At 51.1% G+C, this 12,057-nt stretch overlaps 1 protein-coding gene across 1 annotated transcript; it reads right to left on the reverse strand.

Annotated features, from left to right (window-relative positions):
- Positions 1-806: 806 nt before the first annotated feature.
- LOC131591703 (transcription factor SOX-10) lies at positions 807-9,223 on the reverse strand. Its single transcript, XM_058862658.1, has 3 exons — positions 8,586-9,223; positions 2,854-3,119; positions 807-2,456 (listed from the first exon to the last, which is right to left on the reverse strand). Exons 1-3 carry the CDS (start codon positions 8,993-8,995, stop codon positions 1,741-1,743), a joined length of 1,392 nt encoding a protein of 463 aa, XP_058718641.1. The 5' UTR covers positions 8,996-9,223; the 3' UTR covers positions 807-1,740.
- Between the last annotated feature and the right edge of the window lie 2,834 nt (positions 9,224-12,057).

Consider the following 12,057-nt stretch of genomic DNA (forward strand, 5'->3'; position numbering starts at 1 on the left):
ACTTTTAAGTTTATTATTCCATATGTTTAATGCAGAGTTAATGGTGCTAGGATGGCACAGAGACTGAGGAAAGGGAGGTAGGGGAGGAAGGTGCTACTTGCATAAATAAGGGGACAGGGCTGGAAGAGGTTACATGCGTACAGGGAGCAAACATTCTACATGATCTTTTCAGACACCACAAGGAGAAGTCTTCTGTAGCTAAGGGAGGCAGGAAGGGCATCTGACAGTCATATCAGCAGAGGGATACAGCAGCACCCATCACAGTCCACATTTGGTTAAAGTCTCTTTCTAGACTGGAATATGCATTGGGAAGTCCCACAGCATGTCTCTGCAATCAGCTGCCAGGAATCATCTTTTCCTGTGGCAATTTTTGTGCCGGTTTACTCCCTGACCTGGCAAAACACCCCACTCTTGGAGGTGACAAAGGAGAAGCAAGCAGACTGTCCTCAGATGTTGGGCTGAAAAAAGAGGTTGATCTCTAAGAGCTGGTTGCTTCCAGTTTGAAACCCAAAGGCAAAGAAGATTACTTTGCACCCAAATGGGGTTCTTTTCTTTCATCATCCAAGATTGGGTCTGTATCTACCTTGCTTAAAGCCACAGGAGTATCTTTCCATTCTCAGCATAGATGGGAGAGAGGTTTTGGCTGACTGGGAGACATGATGAATGAATGAGTTCAGCCTGGGTTTGGAGTGGGACCTCAGAGTACTGGAATCAACTCGGGGTGTTGGCAAGTGCATTGTAGCTTTCTTGGTGCCTCTTCATTTCATGCAGGCACCATCAGACACGGAAGAGCAAGGACGAAGTTTGCTCAGAGGTTGTTTGGGGTTCCGAAGAGATTAGAAGAGACTGAGAGGCCAGAAATGCCAGACATAAATGAATGATACAGAGTAATTTTAAAAAAGGAGGATTCACCCATAGCACCGTAATGATTCATTGGTCCTTTCCCACCTCTCCTCCACCTTCATACATGAACACGTGTGTGCACACAGGCTGTGATATGAGTAATGCTAAGACTGACCATGCTGTTCCCAAATCCCATGTACTGTTCAGGCAAGCCTTCAATTCTCCATGCTGGGAAGAGTGTGGGATTAAACAGAGACAAGATGGAGGGAGGAGGTGGGGAGAAAAGCTAGAGTGCAGCTGTGGAAATTGGCAGGGAAGCAAGCGTAGGTTGGTCTTCCAAGGGGTTCGAGATTCATGCGTGTGTGAATCTTAGGCAGGACTGCTGCACGATGCTGATTGCATGGAAGCCGGCCATGCCACCTCCCTACTGCCCCTCCCATGGCACATCTGCCGAGGCTGAGCCACCACCCTACACCCACAGCAGGTGACAATGTGTTGGCCATTGTGGCCTGTTGGAAACACTTGCAAATTCCCTGGAGCAGTGTGGGAGGGGATGGAAAGGACAGTCTCTCTCATCATACCAGTCCAGGGTGTGCACAACAAAACCCACCATAGACCAGTCACTCCATGTCTAGAATCCTCCTCATCTAGAAGGCCAATAAGGCATCGCAAGCCAGTCACGTGGCCTGTGTGAAATTGGTAAAGGGTGAAAGGACGATAAACCTTCCTCTAGGTGGGTGTGCCAGCGACAGCTGGGATCAAGAAAGGCACTTCTGTATACTTGGTAGGTTCTGGTGGCTGGATGGCACTGAGTGACCTTGGAGTTCGGAGGCTCTTCTGCCTGTGCTGATTCTTGGGAGCCTTTCCATCGCTGCTTTGGTCACTGTTCCCCATTCCCTACGGTCTGGAGAGAGTTGTGTACACGGGCTGTTCCCAGTGTGTGGGGCTATGAGACTGTGGCACGGAGGGTGCAGGGTCAGAGATGGCAGTGTAAAGGGGACGTTGGGAAGGTCCCATATAGGAGAAGGCAGAGTAGAGGCCAGAGGCTTGGGTGGAATGGCTGTAGTAGGGTCCCGAGGGCTGGTGGTCCGGGTAGTCAAACTGTGGCCTGGAGATGGAGGGGAAGGCCGAGCCGTAGTGGGGCAGACTCAAGGATGTGTAGGCAATCTGGGAGGTGGAGGGCTGGTCAGTGTAATGGCTTCCAGGGGTGGACCCCTCTGTTTTCACCTGGGCCTTTGAGTCCACCACCGATGAGGTGGCAGTGGACAAGGAGACTCCATGCTGCTTGGAGATCCAGGCAGAGTGTCCACTGGCTGCAGCCAGGGCGCTCCCGAGGCCATAGCCAGCAGCGGCCGCTGCCGCATAGCCTCCGACGTGGCCGGGGTGGCCGGCGTGTCCGTTGGGCGGCAGGTATTGGTCGAATTCATTGACATCAAAGGTCTCCATGTTGGACATCACCTCGTGACTGATCTCCCCGATGTCCACATTGCCAAAGTCAATGTGTGGCTTTCCTCCTTCCCCCAGTGAACGCCCTTCTCGTTTGGAATCAGCTTTGCCTGCCTGCATCTCGGTCTTAGGGGTGGTAGGAGGTGTGGGGGGCCCATGGCTCTGACCTGCAATGTGAAGAATGTTTTGTGGAGGAAAAAGAGAGAAGAGGTGAATTCCAGCTTTATGACTGGCTCTATATACAACCCAGCTCTGTTCTTCCCAGTATGCCAGCAGCTGTCTAGCTGGAGGGTTTGGTGGAGAGAGAAAGAAAAGGCCAAAACCAAATCTCTTTATATCATCTTGTGGAAAAAAGGGAGGATGCAATGATACCTTGCCTGACTAGAGGAACATAAGTGCCTCTGAAACTCAGGCATGTCCCTGTACTGCTGACACCAGCAGTCTGCTGGGTCATGAGTAAGGTGTGAGCCCCATCACTAAGGCTTTCACCATGGTGACTTTTCTCTTTTGAACCTCTGACTTGGATGTAGTCTGTCAAGAGATTCACTGAGACCCAAGACTCACCTGAGGAGTGTTCTGGATGACCGTCAGACATGGGCGACCCTTCTCCGGGATGCCTGTGATCCAGGTGGGCGCTCTTGTAGTGGGCCTGGATGGCAGCAGCCCCACCAGCGTCCCCCTCTACCTGGCCTTCACCCTCGCCCTGTGTGGCCTTGCCGTTTTTCCGCCGGCGGGGCTGGTACTTGTAATCAGGATGGTCCTTCTTGTGCTGCATCCTCAACCGCTCCGCCTCTTCGATAAAGGGCCGCTTGTCGCTTTCGTTCAACAACCTGCAGAGACCAAGATGGTAAAGAGAAGAGGGAAAGGAGTGAGGCAGGTCCATCAGAAAAAAACCCCGATGCTCAGTATTGTGGGACAGGGTGTGTAAATCCAAATGCCGGGATGTTGCCCCGTGGAGGGTATTTCCTGGAATGATAGGAAGAACTTGGAGTGTTTCCACGGAGATAGCAATGCTTTCCTTCTTCTCCTTAGTCGTTAAGCCCTGCCACTGGTTGGTGCCAGTGCTGGGTCCTTCCCAGCCTGTGTGATGCTTCTCACTTCAGTAAGTTCAACTTACCCTCTCTTCCATTGCCAAAGTGCGAAGTGCAGCCTTTTGTAGTTGTGTTAAATAAGGTTGGATGAGCTGCTTTTAAAAACTTCAGGCAAATTAAGGGCAGTTGAAATTCTCCTTTGGACAAAGGTAGTATAGCACTGTCTGCCCTGTATCTCTTGCTCTTCCCCAGGTTGTATCTGTTCCAGGTTAACCTCCCCCTTTTTATAGGCTCTGCTCCTAGTTTGAGGCTGTATGGAGCACCAATAGCAACAATTGATACTGGCTCCACAATAACCATGTAAAAACAGCCTTTAGTCAACTTGCAATATCTAAAAGGGAATTAAAGAAAATTTGGAAGGGGCAGAAACAGTGCATTCTACTATTCCTGGAGCTTCTGCTCACCTCAGACATGGATAATGCAAAAGGCTGAAGCAAAAGGACCAGCCTTCCTTGAGCTTGACCAAGCAGTTGTAAAAAATGTAGCTGCTGTTTTGCTGGCTTTGTAGTAGATGGATGAGCCTTGGTCTCTGGATGAAAGGCACTGCAGAAATGTAAGCTCCTTGTCTGTATTCCTGCCAGATCATGGGCTGCTGTAGTTAAGGCTCTCCCAGGAAGTGGTGAAATGCACAGGCAGGATGCCTCAGAGCATTTGAAGATAAGATCAAACCCATTTCTCAAGCCTTTTGCAGCATTTCAGCTGGAAGCACTTCAATTTCATGTTATGATTTTCCTCCTCATATTCTTGTGACTCAAGATCATCCTGCCTCCAACCAAAAACCAGTGCTCTTAGAAGGGACCAGTCTTCTCATGACTGAGAACTCAAAACAGCCATTATGAATGGCAGGGCTCACAAACAGCTAAAAAATTATTCCGTTTATAAAATGTCCCCACCTTTTTCTCCCCAGGAAAAGAACTACATGGGGATGGGACTGTGCCAGCACCTTGGTGCCCCCTAAGCCCTTAGGACTATAATATCACCAATTTTGTTTAGCTGTAGGCTCTGGGGAAGATATAAAGGACAGAACTGACCTGAAAAACTGAAGATGAAGAGGAGGCATGGCTCAAGGAATACACAGGTAAATCTGGTGGGTGATCAAAAGGGTCACCAGCAAGTAATAGGTTTGTCCCTAAACACCCCTTTCCCCCTACTCCTTGTGCATCCCCTCAGCTGGTAGATGAGAGGTGTGTGGCATGGTGCTGACCTGGGTTCACTCCAGTCAGCCTGAGCAGGTTGTGGCCACACACCACATTCCTCCACTGCCTTAATCCTGGAGATTAAAGCAACTGAGCCACCATGAATCCAACACCAGCTTTCCTGTCTCCCTCCCGCCACTGTATACCATACTCACAAAGTCCCAGAGAGCTCTAATCCCTCAGCCTGTGCTGCTCCAGATGGCCCTCCAAGGGTCAACCCTTGTAGGCCTTGTGGACTGGGAGCCACCTTGGCTTGTCAAAATCTTCATCCTTGGAGAACGTGGGATATGGAGAATAGAGACAAAACCTGCAAAGCTCAGCCTCCGAGATCTGTCTTGTGGATGGTGTGAAACAGAACCATTGGAGGCTACACAGGTGTCAGATCTCTGCCCTCTGAGCTGTGCTCAAGTGCCTCACTCTCTGTTCCCCTTGACAACAGCCCATGAAGTAGTGCCACCAGCAGGACAGAGGCAAGTCCACTCCCCACATCTTTGCCTTCTCTCCAAGGCTGCCTGCTCTCTCCTCCCTCCCACTGGGATCAGAATTCAAATCGGCTTTAGCAAAGTGAAACTGGTGCAAGCAGGCAAAGGCCAGGAGATTTGGGGGGATTTGGATTTCACTTGCTTCCTGCCCTCCCCCTCCTGCCCCCCACGCTCTCTGGGCCATAATGCAAAGGAATCTCGCACGGGCAGAGAAGTTACGGATCACAGAGCAAAGCCCTTCATGGGGCTTATCCAAGCCCGACACCAAATGCTCACCCCTGAGCCGAGGGGAGAGGGGCAAGCATCCAGCGCCACGCTCTGGGAGGAGAAAGAAGGGCTGAAACCTTCCTGCTGGCCTCTCACAGCCTCCACTTCTGCCGCCTGGCATTGCACTGCTCTGTGCGCCAGGCGCCTGGCTCAGCAGCCGGAGACCTGACCCTGCCTGGGGCTCAGCTGCCAATGAGTCAGTGCAGTGATGGGCTTGGGCACTGGGGCTGATGCAAGGCAAGGGCTGGCTGGGAGCAGAAAGCACCCGTCTTACTTGTCCATGGCCCTAGATTTTGTGGGTATGAACCAATTCCCTGGGTATTGCCACCCTCTTCATGCAAAGATCCCTCCATCAGGGCCCCTTGCTCCTCCCTACCAAGCCTTCCTCCCCTTCTTCCCGTGCCTCCCTTGTTTTCAGCCCCGGAGGTGGTGCTGGCTGGCATTTTGGCTGGGAGTCATGCCGACATTTTCAGCAGCCAGCCTCCATTTGAGAGCTGCTCCCTGTCTCACCCTGGGAAAAGAAAGTGTTCAAGGACAGATTTTGTGACTGTTGAGCACAAAACCTCTCCCTTCTTTTTCAAGAAGTGAGAGGATTTTTTGTTGTCTGCACCCATCACACACCCTAAGTGGGTACAGCCTGGAGAAGGTTGATGGGGCCATAAGCCCTCTGGCACCGTGTTTGAGGTCAGGCAGATAATGTGGCCATCAGGGCATATCCTGCAGCCCCTTCCAGTGAAGGTGCCTGGTACCTGTGGAGGACGTGGCAGTGCAAATTTTGGGCTTAAAAAAAGGGTCCTGGGCTGTTGCATCCTATTTTTCAGATGCCTCTCAAGATTTCCTAGTCTCTTCCATCCCCACCCAGTGCCGATTGGTGGGGATATGCTTGGTTTAATGGTGGTCTGCAGGGAGTCCCTGTGGTCACCAGCCTTCACCTCTAACCCACCTGTATAAGTTCATAACAGCCAACTTGTGTAACTCATCTGTATAAGCTCAGAACAGCCAACATTTTCCAAAGTGACAGGCCATGGCTGTAGGGTTTTGGTGGCCACCTTTGCAAGAACACTCATCAAAAGTTTGAGGTTAAGCCATCCAGAAAAAATCCTGTCTGCTTGCAGCTGTACCCATGTGTAGGAGCTATACCTGGGGGAATAAGGCAGTGGGAACCTCAGCAGAGGAAGCCCAACCATACCATGGTTGGAAGGTAAGGCTTTGAGCTACTATCCTAGTAACTTTTGTGCCACCTCCCCTGGAGTTCTGTGGCTGATCTTTCCCCCTGGCCTCACATAAGGACACACATGTGGCCAGACACTGACTGTATACCCATAACCCAGCTTGCTGTGGTGTGTGATCTCCATAGGGGCTGGCACGGCTCGGAGAGCCTCAGCGTGCACTAGGAGAGGAGACATTCAAGAGAAGCACCCAGATAGCAAACTTAGCAGCTTACAACAACCCCAGGTCTGACCCCACAAGCTTCTCATCTGAGCCACACTTCCTGGCTGTATTGTGCCCTAAGAAACACACGGGGACCTTGACCATTGTCTGGCAGCAGTGTCCCGCTGCTCTGAGTCCCATGTGGCCAGCAGCGGGAGCCATGTCCTGGGACCAGGGAGGCATTTGGGTGTGTGACTGTGGCCACGGGTTGGGGGCTGTCTCCCTGTGCTCTGACTGCAATTATCTGTGGAGGTTTCACCGCTCTGCTGTATTTTCAAGGAAAATGCAATGCCTGGGAGGAGGGAGACACCATTGATCTAAAATCTGGCAAAATTTTGCAGTAAAGGAATGATATCTTGAAATCAACATTTTGGGAACAAAAAGGGTGGGTCCTCCCCCCACACCCTCTTTTTTTAACAGAGCTTAACAGTCCAGAGGCTGGCAGCAGAGTTCCAGGTGAAAGCAAGCACTGTGGTAAAGGGAAGGCAGAGGAGATCCAAGTGGAAAAGAAGATCAGATGAGACATTCACAATCAATACTCTGCCTTTGACTTCCCAAATAAATCCCTTTGCTGGGGACACATTAGACACTTAGGAGTCAGTGTAAATAGGCTGACATAGCAGAGGGAGAACCTAATGCCCAAGGGGTTGCTTCCTTGCGAGCTAGGCGGTTTGAAGCCAGTAATGAATAGCTGCAATAGAAAGTGTGTTTTGAAGCTTCTGCTTCAAAAAATGTGTCTTGGCTCACCCAAAACTGAGGGCTTCCTCTATGAAATGCTGTCAGGGGGTGAGAGAATGAGAGGGCTGTTTGCATGAGCCTTGGTTTGCGTTGATTGTTGTGAGGCAGGGAACTGTGCTGGGGACTTGTGGCAGAAGGCAACAGGTTGATGGGGTTATCAGCAGAGAGCATCCAACGGGATGGATGCGGCACAGCCAGCCTGACAGGTTTGGCTTCAGCACAATAGCTCTCTGCACATTCATGGGCTGGCTGCACTTGATGAAGGCAGCCTATGGATCTACTGGAGGAAGGAGGGGAGGCCACACAGAGGACCCAGGATCTGCACAAAGTGAAAATAGGTGTGCAAATTGGTGGTGCCAAAGGACAAATGTATGTGTGTTAGTGAGAAGGGAGGGCATCTTTTTGGGTGCAAAGGAAGATGCATATTCCAAGAGACCCTGCTAAGGCTGGGACTGTTGCAGGTCTCTTCCTCTCTGCTAAACCTCAGCCCCTGTTTCTACCTGTGTCTCTCCTTGTCCATCTCACTGCACCTACATGGCCTGCCAAAACTGGGACCATCCTGGGAAGGACGGGTGTCGGACTCTGACTGCCTATCTCCTTTCCCTTGACCTTCCTCCTCAGCTTTAAATTGGTATCCCTCTTGCTTTGTGGCACTGCCCGGAAAAGGAACCCTGTTAGTGCTGGGATCTGAGTTCAGACAGGCTTGAGGCAGCCTCCTGTGACTTAGCTCTTAAATCTTGAGCTCAGCCAGTTTACTGCTAGTGCACAACTGAGCCCAGCAGGGAGGGTGAGCCAAGAAAACAAGATTTCCCAAGGCAGGCAGGCAGGGAGGATCAGAATGAGAGTGTCCTCATCAGGAACAAAATGCAAACTTAGTAGGAAACACACGGAAAGGGCTGCTGGACAGAGGTGAGCTCTGCTGAGGAAGCCTTCACTACATCCAACAACCTTGCTCCAGTGTACAGAAGTCCCCTCAAGGGATACCCTTTCCATCCCACTGAGTCTCCGTCCTTCCACATGACCACACAGTCCTGTAGAGGACACCTCCAGACCTCAGCCCTCACACCCCCCGTTCCACCGCTCTCTCTTACCTCCAGAGCTTCCCCAAGGTCTTACTGAGCTCGGCATTGTGCAGGTGTGGGTACTGGTCAGCCAATTTCCTCCGGGCAGCCTGTGCCCAGACCATGAAGGCATTCATGGGCCGCTTGACATGGGGTTTGCTCTTGTTACTTCCATTGACCCGGACGGGCATAGGAACCAGGGTCCAGTCATAGCCGCTCAGCACCTGGCTGACTGCCTCGCGGATGCACACCGGGAACTTGTCATCATCCGCCTCCGAGTCTTGCTGTTCCTTCTTGACCTTCCCCATCTCCCCATTCCCAGAGCCAGTGAGGTGCGGGGAGTTGTCTGATGCCATGGAGGGTCCCGGGGAGAGGCAGTGGTGGTCTTCAGAGCCCACTGGGCTCATCTCCACCTCTGAAAGGTCTTGGTCGTCAGCCATCGTTGCTCTCAAGCCTTCCCTCTTCCTTCTCACTGTTCTTCTTCTCACTGAGGAGGGAAGGGAGGAAGACAAAAACAAAGGAAAGAAAGGAAAAAAGGGGGAAAAGGGAGAAAAAGAGAAGCAACCACCAAATTTGAAAGGGACTCCAAGGTCTCTGAAGAACTGACCACGAGACAGGAGCTGCTCACTTAAAGCGCAAGAAATGCAATTGCCGTGCACACCGCAGAACCCGTGATCAATGGGGGTTGGGATGGGTTCGGGCCCCCGATTAATTTGGATATTGCTCCCTATCTCTGCAGTCTTGTGGAGCTGACATGTGTGGAAGGGCCTTCAGCAAGAGGGATAAGGAAGGTTGGGGACCTGAAAGAAGAGAGACATGTACCATTCTGCCTGGGCACAGCACTCCACGGAGGAGTGGAATGTGGAGGAGAGCCACCAAACTTGTGTGGGGAAGTGCCCCTTAATTTCAAAGACATGCAGTGAAATGTCTGGGGGGAGGCATGGGAGGGGAAGCACCAGCACCGTATCTGTAAGCCAGAAGGGACTGATACCCCAGGTGCCAGGGAACCTGAGCGGGTGGCACCACCATGCAGGCCCGGGATCCACACCCAGAGACCCTGATCCCAGCTGTGAGAAAGTACTTCTGCAGGGACATCTCATCCTCTCACAGCTGATAAACCAAAGGCTTGAAATACATCTACACTTCATCCACACACACACTCCAGTATATATGTGTGCGTATGCATATGCATACTCACATTCATGTATCTGTATCTATATCTATATATATCCAGACAAAAATACAGCCAAGTTTAACTTTGAGACAGGCTTTGGGCTGCCTGTCCCACACACTCCGCCTTTCTCCTTCGGTCTGCAGTCACCTCTAAAAGTCCCTGCTGCTGTGCAGCAGTTTCCCCCTAAGAGAAAGAAACACTCTAAAAATAAAGGCCTCGCTATCCTTCCCATCTAGTAATTAAAAAATAAAAAAAATAATAAAAAAAAAAAAAAGTAGAAGAAGAAAGAAATGAAAAAAAAAAAAGTGATGGAAAAGCATGCCTCTGGCTTAACTGGAAAAAAAAGCAACAGTGCATAGCAAGAACTGCTGTCCTTCTAGTTTCAGAGGGCACCACAGACTCTTGTTTGGGAAAATGAAAAAAGCGAGAGAAAATAGAAGGAAAAATGCGCGAAGAAAAGTGTGCGCTTGTGCGAGCGAGCTCAGGTAGGAAAACTTACATTGCTGGCCGGTGTGCTGGGCAAATCCTGCGAGGGCTGTGATTTGTATCCCAATAGCCCCCCTGTTCTCTCTCCCAGCCCCAGCGGTGTCGGGGCGCGCAGCACGGGGAGGCTCTCAGGCGAGTGCCATTCCTGGAGGGAGGCTTGGTTTTTACTAATACCCCGGCTGGATGTCTCTAGCTGGCTTTGCTGCTTAGCACCGGGGGAGGGAAGGGTGGAAGGTGGAGCCAAGCACTCCTCAGAGCCAGAATACGGTCGGCCAGGGACGGCGGGGAGGGGACACAGGCAGCCCCCCACTCCACCTCAGCCACCCGTAGTATGTTCCCTGTTTTCCATGGTGCCAGCTTCTTCGTGAGACTTGCTGGCATTGCTGCTCTCAGTGGCATGGGCAGAGAGACGGTGCTGGAGGATTCAACCCTGGCAGGTTGGGGTGGTGGGATGCTGGAAGGGCTGTGGGTGATTTGGGGAGAAGGGTGTGCATCCCTACAATGGGGGTCCCCCTCCTTCTCCCCCTGATAGCATGGTTACTCCTGAAGGGTCTAGCGCTCCCCATGTGCTAAATGACTCCCTAGTCCTCATCACAGAGTCGCACAAGGATTCCTCTATGCTGAAATAAGTTGACCTGGGACCCTGTGGTCAAGGCACTGGGAAAAGGGCATTATTCAGACCTGCATCTGCAAGGTAGGAAAGGGGAGGAAGGGGATCAGAGGTGTTCTGAGGGTGGAGGCCATAAGGTCCAGGGGAAATGCCATGCTGCTGGACAGTAGATACTAGTTTGAGCTTTCTTAATATTTTTGTACTTGAGGGATGGGCTCTGTGGGATCTTGCCAAGACAAGCAGGCTCTGCTTCATCCAGCATGCTGAGCTGCTCCTAAAGGCAAACATGGTCTCATGAGGAAAGTGGGGTTTCTTGATGAGAAGGACTCTCACACACACTCACCCTCATTCTTGCTGCTTGTGCACTGGGACATGTAAGAGATCTCAGCTCTCAATAGTTTAGAATGTTCTCCCTCCTGTCTTCCATTTTCCAGCTCACTTTCCTTCCCATATGCCTCTGGTAGTTGGCTTCTTCAATTTCCTTTGTTACCAGGGCTGGTACAGACCAACAGCAACTCTGTAACCATGAGAAGTCACCCACAAAAATTCTGATGATCTCCTATGGTAGCAATGAGATAAACCAAACCCCTGCCCCAGCTCTCTGCTGGAGACCCAGTCTGAAGACACTTCAGTGCTAAGTCAGAAAATACAAACAGATTAATGCATATGACCCAGGCAGACAGCTTGGTGGGATTTCAAGAACATTTTCAACTCCTATAGCAGACATTCACTCTCCAGAAGCTTTGTGTTAGAAAGACCCAGAAAAAAACCACTGGCTGGCACCACATGGACTGTGAGGGAACCAGTCCCAAGGATGGTGCTGAGCACCTGAGCTAAAGCCCTCAGAGCAAACCTGTGAGGCTGGTTGCTGCCCCTGCAAACTGGCTGACACCTTAGGGGTGTTTCCCTGCATGCCTGGTGTTGTCTGGAGTACATAAAGTTCTGAAGCCATAGGGTGGCTGCAGAGAAAACCTTGCTAAAGTCCAAAGGGAAGCCTTTACTGAACAGAGGTGGGAGGAGGAAATGGCTCAGTGCCATTGGGATCAAGCAGGCCGCTCTGCTTAAACAGGCTTCTTGCACCCCACAGGAAAAAATAACTGTCAAGGGATCATCTCCTACCTTTCTTCTATTCAGTATTACCTACTCTGGAAAAAAAAAGATGGGTTCAAATACTTTTCTTCACATGATGCCTTCTTCCCTTTGGAAGAGAGGAATGTGTCTTTTTGATGACA

The sequence above is a fragment of the Poecile atricapillus genome, chromosome W, assembly GCF_030490865.1.
Source record: "Poecile atricapillus isolate bPoeAtr1 chromosome W, bPoeAtr1.hap1, whole genome shotgun sequence".
NCBI lineage: Eukaryota > Metazoa > Chordata > Aves > Passeriformes > Paridae > Poecile > Poecile atricapillus.

Coding starts and splice junctions, on each gene's coding strand:
- LOC131591703 (XM_058862658.1), bottom strand. CDS start 8,995: ATGGCTGACGACCAAGACCTTTCAGAGGTGGAGATGAGCCCAGTGGGC. Junction 3,120..8,585: donor ACCTTGGGGAAGCTCTGGAG/GTAAGAGAGAGC, acceptor TGGTCTCTGCAG/GTTGTTGAACGAAAGCGACA. Junction 2,457..2,853: donor TCATCCAGAACACTCCTCAG/GTGAGTCTTGGG, acceptor TTCACATTGCAG/GTCAGAGCCATGGGCCCCCC.